Here is a 14,206-nt window from a genome sequence, read left to right as displayed (position 1 = left end):
TTAATGGCAGTGGTTGTAGAGTAATTTCAGTTGGAAAATATCTCATTTATGCCTAAGCCATAAAGGAAAATTTTGTAGATTTTGAAAAGGTCGACTCTTCTCTGACTTCTCTAATATTGCTCTGCAACTTCAGTGTAAATTCCCTTTGCCTCTGAATTGTATGGCATTCTGCCTTATCTCCTTCAGCCATTGATATAAAGTGCAAGAAATATTTGCCTCTCATTGGTGTATTTTAGAGATCTACAATCTTTCATGACTATATCTCTTTTTGCCTATGAATGGTATATAAGTGAATCTTCTTTTTCCTTGTGCCATTCATTTGGGTTTTATGATCTGTATGTGATTTTTTTTTTAAAGCAAGTTTGAATGTGTATATCTTTGGGTGTCATGATGGTTCAATAGTGCATTTATGGGTAGATATTGGTTTGAACACTCTATTTTGGTGCATCAACCCCTTAGATTAGAATAGATAGATTTTCTTTTATGCATTCCTTCTACCTTTTCCTCTCCAAGAGTAGTTAGGTGCACCTTGATAGTAAAGGAAGTCAACCTTCTCCAGAGACTCAACCTCATACTTCAAGTTTGATAGCTTGGAGGTTGTTTCCATGTTTTACAAGGTTGTCCTTACATAATAACTTTGGATGTGGGTACAAACCTCTGTGACAATAGTTTTTGGCATGCCCAGTGGGACAAAGAAGATTCAACTATATAAGTCTGCTAGTTAGCAAGTTGATCCTGATACACTAATAATTTGGGTGTTATACTTAGTGCTACCAACCTTTGGAGACATTCAATCAAACACCATGGCGACTCTAGTGCAAATCTATTGGTTTCAAGCAGAAACAATGCTTTATCATGGATTCTTTTCATAGAAATCCTTCCCACTTTCCCCCATATCATGAAGAGGCTATCCCTTATCCCTCTCACTCTCTACATCAACCTATCCAGTCTCCCTTAGAACCCTGTAGTGTTTGCATATCAAAGGAAAGATTACTCTATGATCGCTTAGATAGCTTGGGTTTCAAGTTTGTTGAACTTGGAATATTTTTCAGCCATGTTGAAAATCCATACCCATATACAGATTATGAGGATTTTTCTCACATTAAAATCATTATGGATACTTCAAATGTTGAGTTGCAAAATGATAGGGAAACATGGGAAGATGACCCTTTTGTTTGTAGCATGGTGACTAAGGTTTACGATATTTTTGAGTTGGCTCATCATGTTCCCCATAAAATGTGGCAAAAAGAAGAAGAGAGGGAGAGACAGAGACATTTTGAGGAGAATCTTGCAAGGTAATTTGCTACAACAAATAAGGAGGAAATAGACCAAATCCACTTGTTGTTAACAATTCTATAGCCAAGTTAACAACAATATGGGAAGCGATAGCGACAGGAGCGGAGAGAGCGGGTGTTTTCAAAATTTGAATTCATGCAAGAGTGGGAGTTCCCTGGATGGTCTGTTTTGGGTCCCTGGACTAGAGCAAGATTAGAAAGCATGGTTGGGGGTCTAGCTATCCTAATCAAAGAAGCAGCCAAGTCTCCTTTGGTTTCCAAAACAAACATGCAACGAACTACAAAATGGTCCTCACTTTTTGGGGTAAAACCTTCTGGTAAGTCCTCTTTCTCACCTGTTAAAACTATTCAGAATTTGGTGAAAGGTTCTTGTGTGATAGCCATCTCGGATGAGATTATGGACCACAATATTTAGACTATGGCTTCTACTTTGGCTGGGAAAATTTTGGGGCCTAGATCGAGCATTGATGAAGTTAGGCAGCTCATAAAACAAAAATGGGCTCTCAAGGGACAGGTCTCAGTCACGGCTATGGCGAAAGGCTTTATGTCTTTCAATTTCACTTGCTCAGAAGACTTGGCTAGCATTCTGAGTGAAGGGCAATGGGCCATGGGTCATTCTTCCCTTGTGCTCCAGAAGTGGTCATCTAGCATGAGCTTGAATGATTCTTTTTTCGCCCAAGCTCTTGTGTGGGTAAGACTGCCAAAATTTCCACTTGAATACTGGAATGTGGACGTCTTTGGGGGAATAGCTAGGACCTTTGAGGAACTCCTCTCAATGGATTCGATTACTGCTTCCAAGCATCGCCTCAATTTTGCATGCATCTGCATTAGGGTGAGAGAAGGAACAGACATGCCTGAGTTCATTGAACTTCATTCCAAACTTGGAGTGCACAACCAAAAAATCATCTATGAAACGATCCCCTTTGCATACTTCCTCTACCTAAAGGCTGGTCATAAGGCCCACCAGTGCCCCAATGAGGCAGAGAAGAAGATTATGAAACAACTCATCCCTGATCATTCCATGAAGCTTGCTACATGCCCTTCTGGAAAGGGAAAGATGAAGCTGCTCTGGAGGCGCAAAATTTTTGTGGTGTAGGGGAGAAAGCCTGTTAGCCTAAAAGACATAATAGCGAAGGACACTATTAAGAAGGATCCCACCAAGGAGAAGGCTAGTTCCCCCCCCCCCCCCACCTTGAACAGGGCCCTATTTTGGAAAAGGAAATCTCAGACCCAGACCCATTGGAGGACCCAAAGGTGTAGGTAAGCTCCCCCTCCATAGCCATGGGTCTTGTTGTAGAGTAGAATATCCCTCTGGAAAATATAGTGTAGTCTTCTCCCGTATTGGAGGAAGTCCCTCTTTTGGGAGCTACAGTGTTGAATCGCCTGGAATGGGAATCCCCAGCTTGGGAAAAGGATAGCCAAGCTAAGTGTCTTCCCCTTAAGGACACTCTGGCTTCTCCGAGGGTCATCACTGGCAAGGGGGGAGATTTTTTTGCCCCTATAGGAATTGAGGCCAAGCTTCATCTCCTCATTAAGAACATTGATCCAACAAAGCTCACCCTATGGGAAGATAGGTTAGATAACAGTGTGATGGATAACCTTGATGATTGGTGCATGGTCAAGAAGAAAAAGGAGAACCAGAAGAAAAATTCCCCCCCCCATCTCCTACTTCAACCAGAAGTAGGGTTAAAGCTGATATTGGGTCACCCCCCAAGGGAGTAGGAAGAAAGAACTTAAATCAGATTCTGCAAGAAGAAACAAGAAGGAACCTGGCAGATGGAAGCCAGAGCTCCATCAAGGATTTCTCAAGAAGTAAGAAATGAAAGTTATCTCATGGAACATAAGGGGCCTTAATGGGGCTCACAAATAGGAACTCATTAGAAATATGATTAGAGACCAAAGACCTAACTTTCTGATGTTACATGAAACTAAGATGAAAAGGGACCTGGTAAGAAGGATATCTTTCAGTAAAATTTTTTGCTGCGAAGCTTCTGATTCAGATGGAGCTTTAGGTGGTATCCTAACCTTGTATAACACCAGAGCTTTCAACTTAACTACTCTTTACAGCTCTACTAATGCTCTTCTTTGTAAGGTTTTTCACTTCCAAAGCAATGAATCTTGGCTAATCCTTAACCTGTGTGCCCCCAATACCAAGAAAGAAAGGAACTACTTCTAGATCAAGCTCCTTTGCATCTTATCTAATTGTAACTTGAATAAAGGGATTATAATGGGGGACTTCTACTTGCCTCTATTTGATGCAAACAAAAGGGGGGGTCATGCCCTAGATCAGGATAGTAAACGTGACCTTGCTTTGATCATTCAGCATCTCACCTTCTTGGATTTGGACCTTCAAGGTAGTAGCTTCACTTGGTCTAACAGAAGAATCAGGGGTGATAGTATTCAGGTTTGCCTTGGTAGATCCCTCATCTCCCCTGAATGGCTCCTCTCCCACTCCTTTAGATTATCCCTCCTCCCTAGGGTAGACTTTGATCATTCCCCAATTTCTCTTTTTGCCTGCCCCCTTTCTAACAACAAGGCCTTCCCTTTCTGCTTTGAGAAAATGTGGCTCTCACACCCTGCACTGGAAGGTAATATTTCGCATTGGTGGAGCATTGAGGTTGAAGGCGCTGCAATGTATAGAGTTGCCCAGAAGCTAAGAAATGTGAAAAGAAACATCAAATGATGGAATAGAACTAACTTTGGCCACATCTTCTAGGAGAAAGATGAGATATCTGATCACCTCTCTTCTATTCAAGATGAAATCCAACATTCAGGATACAATGCTCATAATAGCCAGCAAGAAAAGGCCATCCTTTTAGATCTGCACAACATCATATCTAAGGAAGAGCTTTTTTGGAAATAGAGATCAAGAGTCAGTTGGTTGAAGGAAGGAGATCACAACACCAGATTTTTTCACCTGACCACCCTTAACCACCAGGCTAATAATAGAATAACCAACATTGTTAAGGGCCAGGTTCATGTTACCAAAGAGGATGAAATTGAGAAGGAAGTTGTCTGCTACTTCTCATCTCTCCTCTCAGTTGATCCTTCCCTCTTTGGGTTTGAACAAGAGGAAATCCTGGCGACCATTCCCCTCATTCTTCAAGTTCACCACAACTCCATGCTGAAGGCAATCCTCTCCTTGGAGGAAATCCATCAGGCCCTCTTCTCTCTCCCAGGGGATAAAGCTCCTAGCCCGGATAGATTCCCAACTTTTTCTTTCAGATCTTTTGGAATGTAGTGAAAAAGGATGTGGTTAAAGTGTTTTAGGAGTTCTTTGGAGCCAAGAATTTTCTTAAAGAACTTAATGCTACCTTTCTGCTCCTCATCCCTAAAATCTTGAGTGCTAATTCTGTGGATAAATTTAGGCCCATTAGCCTCTGCAATTCCTTCTATAAGATCATTTCCAAGGTTCTCACTTCCAGGCTCCTCAAAGTTCTCCCTCTTATTATCTCTCCTTAGCAAACTAGCTTTGTCCCAGGCAGGCACATCCTTGATTCAATTGTTTTGGTTCATGAGGTTATCCACTCTCTTGAGGCAGGAAAAAAGGAAGGCTTCATTCTTAAGCTGGACCTATCAAAATCTTATGACAGGGTTGACTAGAAGTTCCTCTTTGCTATTCTTCATGCCTTTGACCTCGATGATCAGGTTTGCAAGCTCATCTCCCAGCTTGTGTCTTCACCCTCTTTGTCGGTTCTGGTCAACGGCCACCTCTCTCCTTTCTTCTCCCCCTCTAGGGGTCTAAGGCAAGGAGACCCCATCTCTTCAGTCCTATTTGTTATCATGGAAAAATGCCTTGGCAGACTCATCCAGAAGAAGATCAAGGATAGGTGTTTAGTGGTTTTGAGGCCTTCTTTGGGTCCAGCCACTTTCACTCATCAACAATTTGTGGATGACACGATTTTGGGGGGTGAAGCTTCAGTTTGGGAGGCCAAGACCTTCAAAAGCATTCTTAATTCCTGCACTAGGGGTACTGGACAAGCTATTAACTTAGACAAGAGCTCTGTCTTCTTCCTCAACACTCCTCTGGAGAGGCAGAGGAAAATTGCTCGAATTTTGGATTGTGGCATTAGGTCCCTGCCAGCGACTTATCTTGGGCTTCCTCTAGGCTCCAAACCCCCAGACTCCTTTTGGAAAAGAATTATCGAAAACTCCATCAAGAAACTTGCTGGTTGGAAAGGGGCCACCCTCAATCAGTAGTTAAATGCACCTTGGTTAACTTGATTCCCTAGAACCTCCCCACCTATGCCCTCAGTCTCTTTGGGATTCCGGTTAAGTATGTAGATAGAATGGAGAGGATTCAGAGGGATTTCTCTAGACTAGAACTGATGACCACAAGAGATACCACCTGGTAGCCTGCGACCAAGTTTGCTTGCCCAAAAGCTAGGGAGGTCTTGGAATTAGGAAAATTTCTCACCTCAATCAATCCCTCTTAGCTAAACTCCCTTGGTGCATCTTTCAAGGCATAGGGGTTTGGAGGGACATCTTGGATAAGAAGTACCTGGGAGGCCTGTCTCTCTCCCCCATTTTTCAAGGGGCTAACCTACCGTTGGGTTCTAACATTTGGAATGGTATCTTTAAGACCCTTCCCCTTGCTAAATCTAGGGCCAAATGGAAAGCTGGAATGGGAGACAAAATCCTTTTTTGGCAGGATAGCTAGCTTTTTCAGGAACCTCTCAATAACCATCCATCATTTGGCAGGTGGGCTTATCAGGCAATAGTCAGATATGGTATGTTGGTTAGGAACTATAGAAATGGGAATGAATGGCACAATCTGGCAGAGCTTTTGTTGGATCTTGAGCCTTTGATGGCCTCTTTGAATGCTATCAACATCAACCAGATAGGCGACGCCTTAGTTTGGGGAGACTCTTTTGGAGTCCATTATACTGTAGCCTCAGGCTATCTTTCCATTGTGGGCATAGGGGAGAAACCTATTTGGGCCAAGGCCTGGACCCTTGGATTAATTCCCAAAATCAACACTTTCTTTTGGCTCCTCTTGCAAGACAAAATCCTTACCTTGGATAATTTAGCCAAGAGAGGCCAAATTATTCCCAGCAGATGCTGCCTCTATAAGTATGACCTAGAAATGGTTAATCACATTTTCATTCACTACCCCTTTTCCTCTATAGTGTGGAGTCTTTTGACTTCCAATATGAACTTCTACTAGTGCCCGTCAGCCAGTATCTAGGAATTCTTCATACAGTGGAGTAGTAACCACAAAGGCCTGAACTCCCAAATTTTGAGTTACTAGATTATCCCACACTTTTGCTGGGGAATCTGGAAGGAGCACAACAATAGGATATTCAGAGACAGAGAAGCTCCTGAGGGTATTATAGCAGAGAAAATTGATGGCCTCATGAAAGAGAACTATTCCACAACTAGAGATGGAAACATAAAGGATGGAGGGAAAATTAAGACCAGGAAAGAAGACAGTAGGCTACTTGGTCCTTCCCCCTCGAAAACTGGCATAAAGCCAATTTCGATGGGGTGGCTAAGGGGAACCCTAGTCCCACCATATGCAGTGGAATCATAAGAAACAGCTTGGGAGGGGGCATTACTGCTATCTCCTCCCCTATTGGTCACCAAACCAACCATTTGGCTGAAGCCAGTGCAGCTAGACTCACTGTTAAGCTGGCCCTGGACTCAGGGACCGAACAACTGTGGCTTGAAGGAGACTCCCTAAATATAATAAATTGAATTTTAGGAGTAAACAAACCATCATGGACCATTGAAAGCATAATTGAGGACCTAAAATTGGACTCGAACAAATTTAAAAATTACCACATTAGCCATGTCTACTGTAAAGCTAACATGGTTGCTGATTTGTTCGCAAACGTAGCGGTCACATTCAATTCAGTGATGATGTGGGGAAACAATAATCATTGTCTGACGGCGGCTATGGAGCTCATTTGAAAGGAGCAAATTCAAGGTACCAACTCAAAATCTTTTTTATGATGATGAGACATCCTAAATCATGTTTTAAAAAGGGAATCATTTGGAGTTATGTGAAACCACCACCATTGAACAGAAGAAAGCCAGAGTTAAACCCAATAACATGCGCATTAAAGCTCTCATCCTTAGCAATTTATTCATCTTTGAGCTCTACAATTCTGTTAAGGGTTTAGGGTTAGAGAGGCATAATATCGCAATGGTGGGAGAAAGGATTAGAAGTGATGGGGACACAACCTAAGAACAGAATGGACACAACAGAAAAGGGAAATTGTATTAACTGAGAAAAATAAGCTAGTACAAATAGTACAGAGAAAATAAGCTCCAAAACATGCCCTAAGGGCTTACAATAGCATAAATCTAGAGATAATTTCTCCTTTCAGTACCTCCTCTCAAACTCTACTCCGAATTGCCTTTTACAATGCCAGAAATCTCCTTAAATAGACCCCAGAGGGTTCAGGACTAGGAGTACATTCTAGAAAGTGCTAGTAGGCATCCACCGAAAAAATAGAAGGTTCCAAAAGTTGCGTTAGAAGTCAGTGCAAATCTAGAAGAATCTAGAAATGGTAACCGAACTTTCGGGAGGCATAAATTTTGAATCGTAGCTCCGATTGACGAACCGTTTACATTTTTGGAAAGCTCTCGATGCGCTCTATAGCCCTATGGACCAGCTTTTCTTGTCCCCCATTCTTTGACCCTTTTCAAGGTAATTTAATGCCCCAAACCTAACTTTGAAGCATTCTTAAGAGCTCTCCAAAACTCAAAAAACTATAATAACTTTCAAACCATGGGGACTATTGACCTGATTCTTTTTTTGGAATGCTCTAAATCATGATTAAATTCATCTGGCCAATTCACACCTTCTAGTTTACCAAAATGATGGCCCAAATACATGCTCCTATTTTTTTGGGATTTTCAAACGCACTGATAGTGGAACTGTGAGAGTTGGAACCTTTATTTGACCCAAATGGGTATCCAAAAATGAAAACACATCAAATAGAAACTAAGTCTAAGTACATTTTTTTTTGGGTGACACAAGATTGGCCTTATACCTCTGGATGCTCCTGCATCAAGAAGAGAGCCATGGGGAGAAATGGAGAGCTAGAAAGAAAAAGGGAAAGTGAGGAAAAAACTCCAGAAGGGCAGCATAACCAGCTTCATGGAGAGGCTCCATGGTTTCGATGCGGGGGTTACCAATATTATGGTTGAAACCTGGCACAAAAAAAAGGTTAAAATTGATGGTGTCTCCCACCAAATCACAGAGAGTCTCATTGCAAAGGTGATAGGCTTCTCCCAGGAAGGCATGAGCTTCTTTAGGGATAAGAAGATGTCTGCCAATGCTGTCAACGCTTTTGTCAAGAATGACAAGGAGAAAAGAAAACTAGTAAAGATTGAGACCTACTATGACATTGAGTCCATCAAGAAGATATGGGGGCATGTTCTAAGGATCATCATAGAGTATGTCACTTTGGAGCCCAGGTTTGATAGAGTTAGGACCCATCATTTTTTTCTACTTAATCATTTTAGACATAAAGTGAAAATCTCCTTTCCTTTCTATATTTATACTTCTATGACTAAGAATATAGAGAGTTACAAGAAATGTCCTATCAAGAACCCTGCCCTTCACGAAGGTCTTCTGCTCGTCATTTTTGAGTTCTAAAAACCTAGACAAGAGTCAAGTCCATTGGGGTTTTGGGTGGCTCCTCAAAGGACACTGCCAGCTCAGACTTAGGGGAAGTGTGCGTTGTGAAATCTATCAAATCTGAAACCCCAAAAGCCAATCCCTCTCCATGCTTCTCTAGCAGGAAGAGCCTCAGGTTCCCTCCCCCTAACCCCCCTTCCCCTCATCCTAAGGAGTCTAGTGATGAGTCAGATATGGAGTCAGAGGAGGAAAATTCGGTGGTAGAGAAGGAAAGTGAGTTGGAAGATGACAAGGAGAAAGATAATGACAAGAAGGAGGTGACCCCCTTGGTAACCTAGGATAACCCCAAGAAAAGAAAATTGGACTAGACCCCAACCCATGATCATCTCAGTGACCATGCTGATTTTTCCCCCAGCCCTATTGCGCCCACCTCCCCCTTGGAGGTCCCCATTTCATCCCCAGAAGAGATGATAGAAATCATGGTTGAAAGGGGGGGGGAGGCCATCAGGGAAAATAAGAGAAGAGCCTGGAGGAATTTCAATGTGGATAGGGTCAGTAAGGGCATTGTTAGAGAACTTGCTAAAATCCATGTGTTGGGGGATCTCGACAGTAGAACCCACTATGATGAGCTCCTTGACCCAACTCTTCTGGTTCTCTCTAACAATGTTCATGAAATAGGTTTCAACTTTCTCAACAATGCAAAGAATAGCCTGATTGACAATTTTTTCTCCATTAAGTGGCTTTTTCAGGAAATTGAGACTCTGAAGGATAGGTCCAACCGGACCAATAATAGGGGGGATGTCAAGGATCATGAGGCCAGAGGTAGTGAAGACCAGGTGGGCAGCCAGGAAAAAGATAGAAGCCAGGACCCCAGAGACAATCAGGAGGACAGAATCACTCGGCTTGAGCAAAAGGTCCAAAGGTTGGATTCCATCCACCAGATTGTGACTAAACAGATTGTGGATACCCTCCATACCTTGAATGAAAAAAATGTTAATCTGGGGGACTATCTGACCAATGTTGATCTTGTGGGGAATGTGGAGTAGAGTACAAAGCACAGAACCAGCTAGGAAGATCCTCAGAAAGAGACTAGAATCTAGGAAAGTCAAGGGGATCAGATGCATTTCCTCCCCATGATCTAGGAGGAAGAGGCCAACCAAAAGGAAAGTGACACTATAGAAACCATGCAGGCAATGGAAAAGAAGGGACACTAGTCTACTCGCCAAGCTCTGTTCCTAGCCTTTGTTTCTCAAGCTTTGAGCCTTTTTGTTTCTGGTCTTTTGAGGCAGCTTTTTTTTTGTCTTTTCTACTTTAAGTTGTTTTCTGCTATAAAAATTTGGGTTTCAGGATCCCTGTAAAACCTATTTTCCTAATAAAAAACAAATAAGGAGGAAATGAGGCTCTAGTCAGCTCATTTTCAAGCCAAGGGGCAGATGCCTCTACTTCTCCAAAATATGTCATCCCAAGCTTTAAGAAGCCCCCTTGCTCACAAGAGCTTGCTATTGTAGCCCCTCCACCCCCTATAAGAGAAGTTGGACTAGTCATGAATTCCATAGACCTATCACTATTTCCCTATTTCTAGGTGGGCTGGTTGTATGGACTCCTATTGGTCTAAATATGGAGTTTCGGGAGAGTGATTCCAAGATCACAAAGATTCCATGTGAGCAGTTGTAGTCTGCTGAGGAGAACAAAGAGGAGACTGCTGAGGCAAAGGAAGAGGACCCAACCCTCTTATCTAAAGAGCTTCTCTCTTTTGTTAAGGAAGAAGAAGAAGAAAATAGAGTTGATCCTCCTCTTGAGGAAAAGGTTATGGCTTTTGAGCCCTTTCCAGTGAATGAGGATTTGCTGCTAGAGAAGGAAGAGGATCATTTGCTGCTACAGACAACCCTCTATGATGTGGAGGATGGACAAGAAGGCCTCAAGGATAGCTTTTTCCTTGAGGAGGAATATCCTAACCTGCATGAGGTTGCCCCCCAACCTATGCATTTCTTTGCAACTGTGATAGAGGAGATCAATGATGAGGATGATCTTTTGGATGAGTTGGATGCTCTCTTCTCTTCCATGGATATTGAATCAATGTCTCCTATATATGAGGAGTGTGTTCCACAATGGAAACAAGTGGAAGATCACACCATACCAGTAGATCTAAAAGAAGTGGTTCATGGGCAGCATGAACAAGACATGGAAAAAAAAACAAAAGGAGGAGCCACTTCTAAACCAATTGAAGACTATCATTGTAAAGCATGGTCATGTGGTCAAGGATGATTCGTATGGCGATACACCATCAAGAGGATGATCCATAAGGTATCTAGCTCTACAAAAAATCAGCAAGTTGCCCCTAGTCATGCTCACTCTAGAGCATGAGGAAGATTATCACAAAGAGGAGCAGGTATGTTTTGCTCCACAAGGAAACACCCTAGTGTTAGAAAGCTTCATTTTCTTCAACATTGGGAAGGAGGTGTTCCATGTAGCAGTGTGCTTGTCATACCTGCTGATTCACCTAACTACCATTATGCATGGAACAAGAAACTAGTTGATAAGGAAGGGCAACTATTTCAGCAAACCAGTCAATGCGTTTGTTTGACCCCTTTCTTTATAAATATTTGTATATAGTAGAGTGGTTTTCTCTCTGTTGGTTTCTTGCTTTCCAAGAAGTGCATGAGCACAGGTTTCTCTCTATGAGATAGCCAGTTTCTTTGAAGTTTTGAAGGTTACATAAATTTTCATCTCCATTTCCAATTGTAGAGACAAAGTTTTTGGTGCTTTTCTACTGTAGAGGTGGGGTTAGGGTTTTTCCATGCACTGATCTACAACTTTTATGACTCTATATCCCAATGGATGCATAATGTCACTAGTCAAATGCATAGTCATCTTGCGTCCCCTCTAAGTCACTAGAAATGTTACCATTTTTTGCCTCTCGCCAAAATTTGAACTTTGAATGAAAAACCCACCCAATGGTCACCTTCCATTTTTAATAATATTTAAAATGCCTGAGAAATAAAAAAATAAAAAAAATGATCCAACCTTCTTCTTTCCCCCAAATTTTCGCGTTGTCAGATCTTGCCTATATCTATGGTGGGTGCTTTCCCACATTCTCAAGGTGCACTACTTTTACATAATCCAGGTAAGCACCATTGTGATGCATGTCAAGTGGGTCCTTTTTCTCTTGTGGGTCATAGAGCATAGACAAGGTGGCTAGTGACCTGGAAGTTTGATTGGCGCCTACTTTCTCGCATTTTGTCTTCTATCATACGTTTTGACAATGTGGGCAAGCACCTTAGTGACACATGTCCATATTACATCATGGTGGATATTCACAAAGGTTTAGAAGGTACAGGTTATGTGCACCGACCGATGCAATTTGATCAATGGTTGGTGCATGCTCGCAAGATGAAGTTGCAAGAATATTAAGGAATGTGGGCAAGCACCCTGGTGACACCTATCCCATGACCTCACATGTTCTTGATTGTACCTTCCACCATCAGATCTTCAAGGATCAATGGCTAGCACATAACTGCAATAAGGAGTTGCAAGAAAATTAAATAATGTGGGTATGCACCCTTGTACCGTGTGGCATGGTGTGATGTCATGGGTCCATTCTCCCTAAGAGAGATAAATAAATTATGTTTTGGCACTTGTTAGAACATGTGGGTTTGAAAAGGCAATATTCTATTGAGCAGCAAGATCCACCATTCGATCCAAACAAATCAAGGGTTGGCACTTTCCCACAAGATGAATATACAAGGATGTTAAGCAATGCACGCAAGTGCCTCACTACTATGTGTCCTTGTGGGGTCAAGTTTGTTCCATATGCCATAGGGTGAGACCAGGGTGGTGCCAGGCTGCTGACTTGGGTCACTGAGGTGTATACTGAGTGTTTTGTGGGCACTAAAATTTTGAAGGATAGGCGTAATATATGGAGAATCTTCACGGTTGTTGATCTTTCAAAGATCAATGATCTACACTTCCTTGTAATATGAAGATGCAAGGACTTTAAGAAATTTAGGAAAGTACCTTAAGGACACGTGTCCTAGTGGGCTTGGCCTACGTATTAACAGTTAGCATTGACAATTGAGCTGGCAATTATGTGACTATCACTGTCAAGATTTTGAGGAGGTGCTGTAGTTAGTAAAGAGGATGTTTGTCAACCATGTGGAGATCTTGTGGGGTGGAAAAATAAAATAAGACTATTGGCCCATGTGACTCATTCTGGTGGCAGAGTTAGGTTGACATGTTGATCTTGCTGATTCATGAGCTAAAAATAGGGAAAATTGAGTTTTGTTGCATGATCTAATCCTTATGATCAATGCCAACCACTGTTGGATAAATGTTGAACTTAGTGAATATGGGAGAACACTCCATCGCCCCTAGTTGATCCATCTACCTAGTTATAATTATTTAATGGCACTGTTTCTATCTTCTCAGGGCCTTGTATCAGATTTTATTGTACTTAAGTATGCGCCAAGGTTGGATTTTCCCTAGATCTACATAATTATTCTCTATAGGGCTTAATGGTAGTGGTTGAAGAGTAATTTCAATTAGAAAATATCTTAGTTATGCATGAGCTATAAAGGCAAATTTTGTAGATTTTGAAAAGGTTGACTCTTCTCTGACTTCTCTAATATTACTTTGCAACTTCAGTGTAAATTCCCTTTCCTCTAAACTATATGGCATTCTGCCTTATCTCCTTTAGCAATTGATGTAAAGTGCAAGAACTATTTGCCTCTCATTGGTGTATTGTAGAGATCTACAATCTTGCATGACTGTATCTCTTTTGGCCTATGAATGGTATATTAGTGAATCTTATCTCTCCTTGTGTCATTCATTTGGGTTTTCTGATCTACATGTGATTGTTAGATTAAAGAAAGTCTGAATGTGTATACTTTTTGGTGGCATGATGGTTCAATAGCGCATGTATGGGTAGAGATTGGTTTGAACAGTCTATTTTTGTGCATCACCCCCTTAGATTAGAATAGGTAGATTTTCTTTTGTGCATTCCTTCTCCCTTGTCCTCTCCAAGAGTAGTTAGGTGCACCGTGATAGTAAAGGAAGTCGGCCTTCTCTGGACACTCAACCTCATAGTTCAAGTCCCACAACTTGGAGGTTGTTTCCATGTTTCACAAGGTTGTCCTTAGGTAAAAACTTTGGATGTGGGTGCAAACCTCTATGACAATAGTTGTTACAATCAGAGCTGCTAAAACTATCTCCATGCTTGATGATGTTGTAGTTTTTGCTAGAGAGTTAGGAAGGGAGGTTATAACTTTCGCTACTATCCTAACTAGATCACTCTCTCCTTCTTCTTGCCTGGCTTCCTTTTTAG

At 41.8% G+C, this 14,206-nt stretch overlaps 1 protein-coding gene across 1 annotated transcript; it reads left to right on the top strand.

Moving 5' to 3' along the window:
• Positions 1-1,713: 1,713 nt before the first annotated feature.
• LOC149578083 (uncharacterized) lies at positions 1,714-2,391 on the top strand. Its single transcript, XM_089799262.1, has one exon. The coding sequence runs from the start codon at positions 1,714-1,716 to the stop codon at positions 2,389-2,391; it is 678 nt and encodes a 225-aa protein (XP_089655388.1).
• Positions 2,392-14,206: the final 11,815 nt, after the last annotated feature.

This window comes from Cupressus sempervirens, chromosome 1 (genome assembly GCF_028749045.1).
Source record: "Cupressus sempervirens isolate cs-2001-9-10 chromosome 1, ASM2874904v1, whole genome shotgun sequence".
NCBI lineage: Eukaryota > Viridiplantae > Streptophyta > Pinopsida > Cupressales > Cupressaceae > Cupressus > Cupressus sempervirens.
This window is presented reverse-complemented; position numbering and strand designations above follow the sequence as displayed.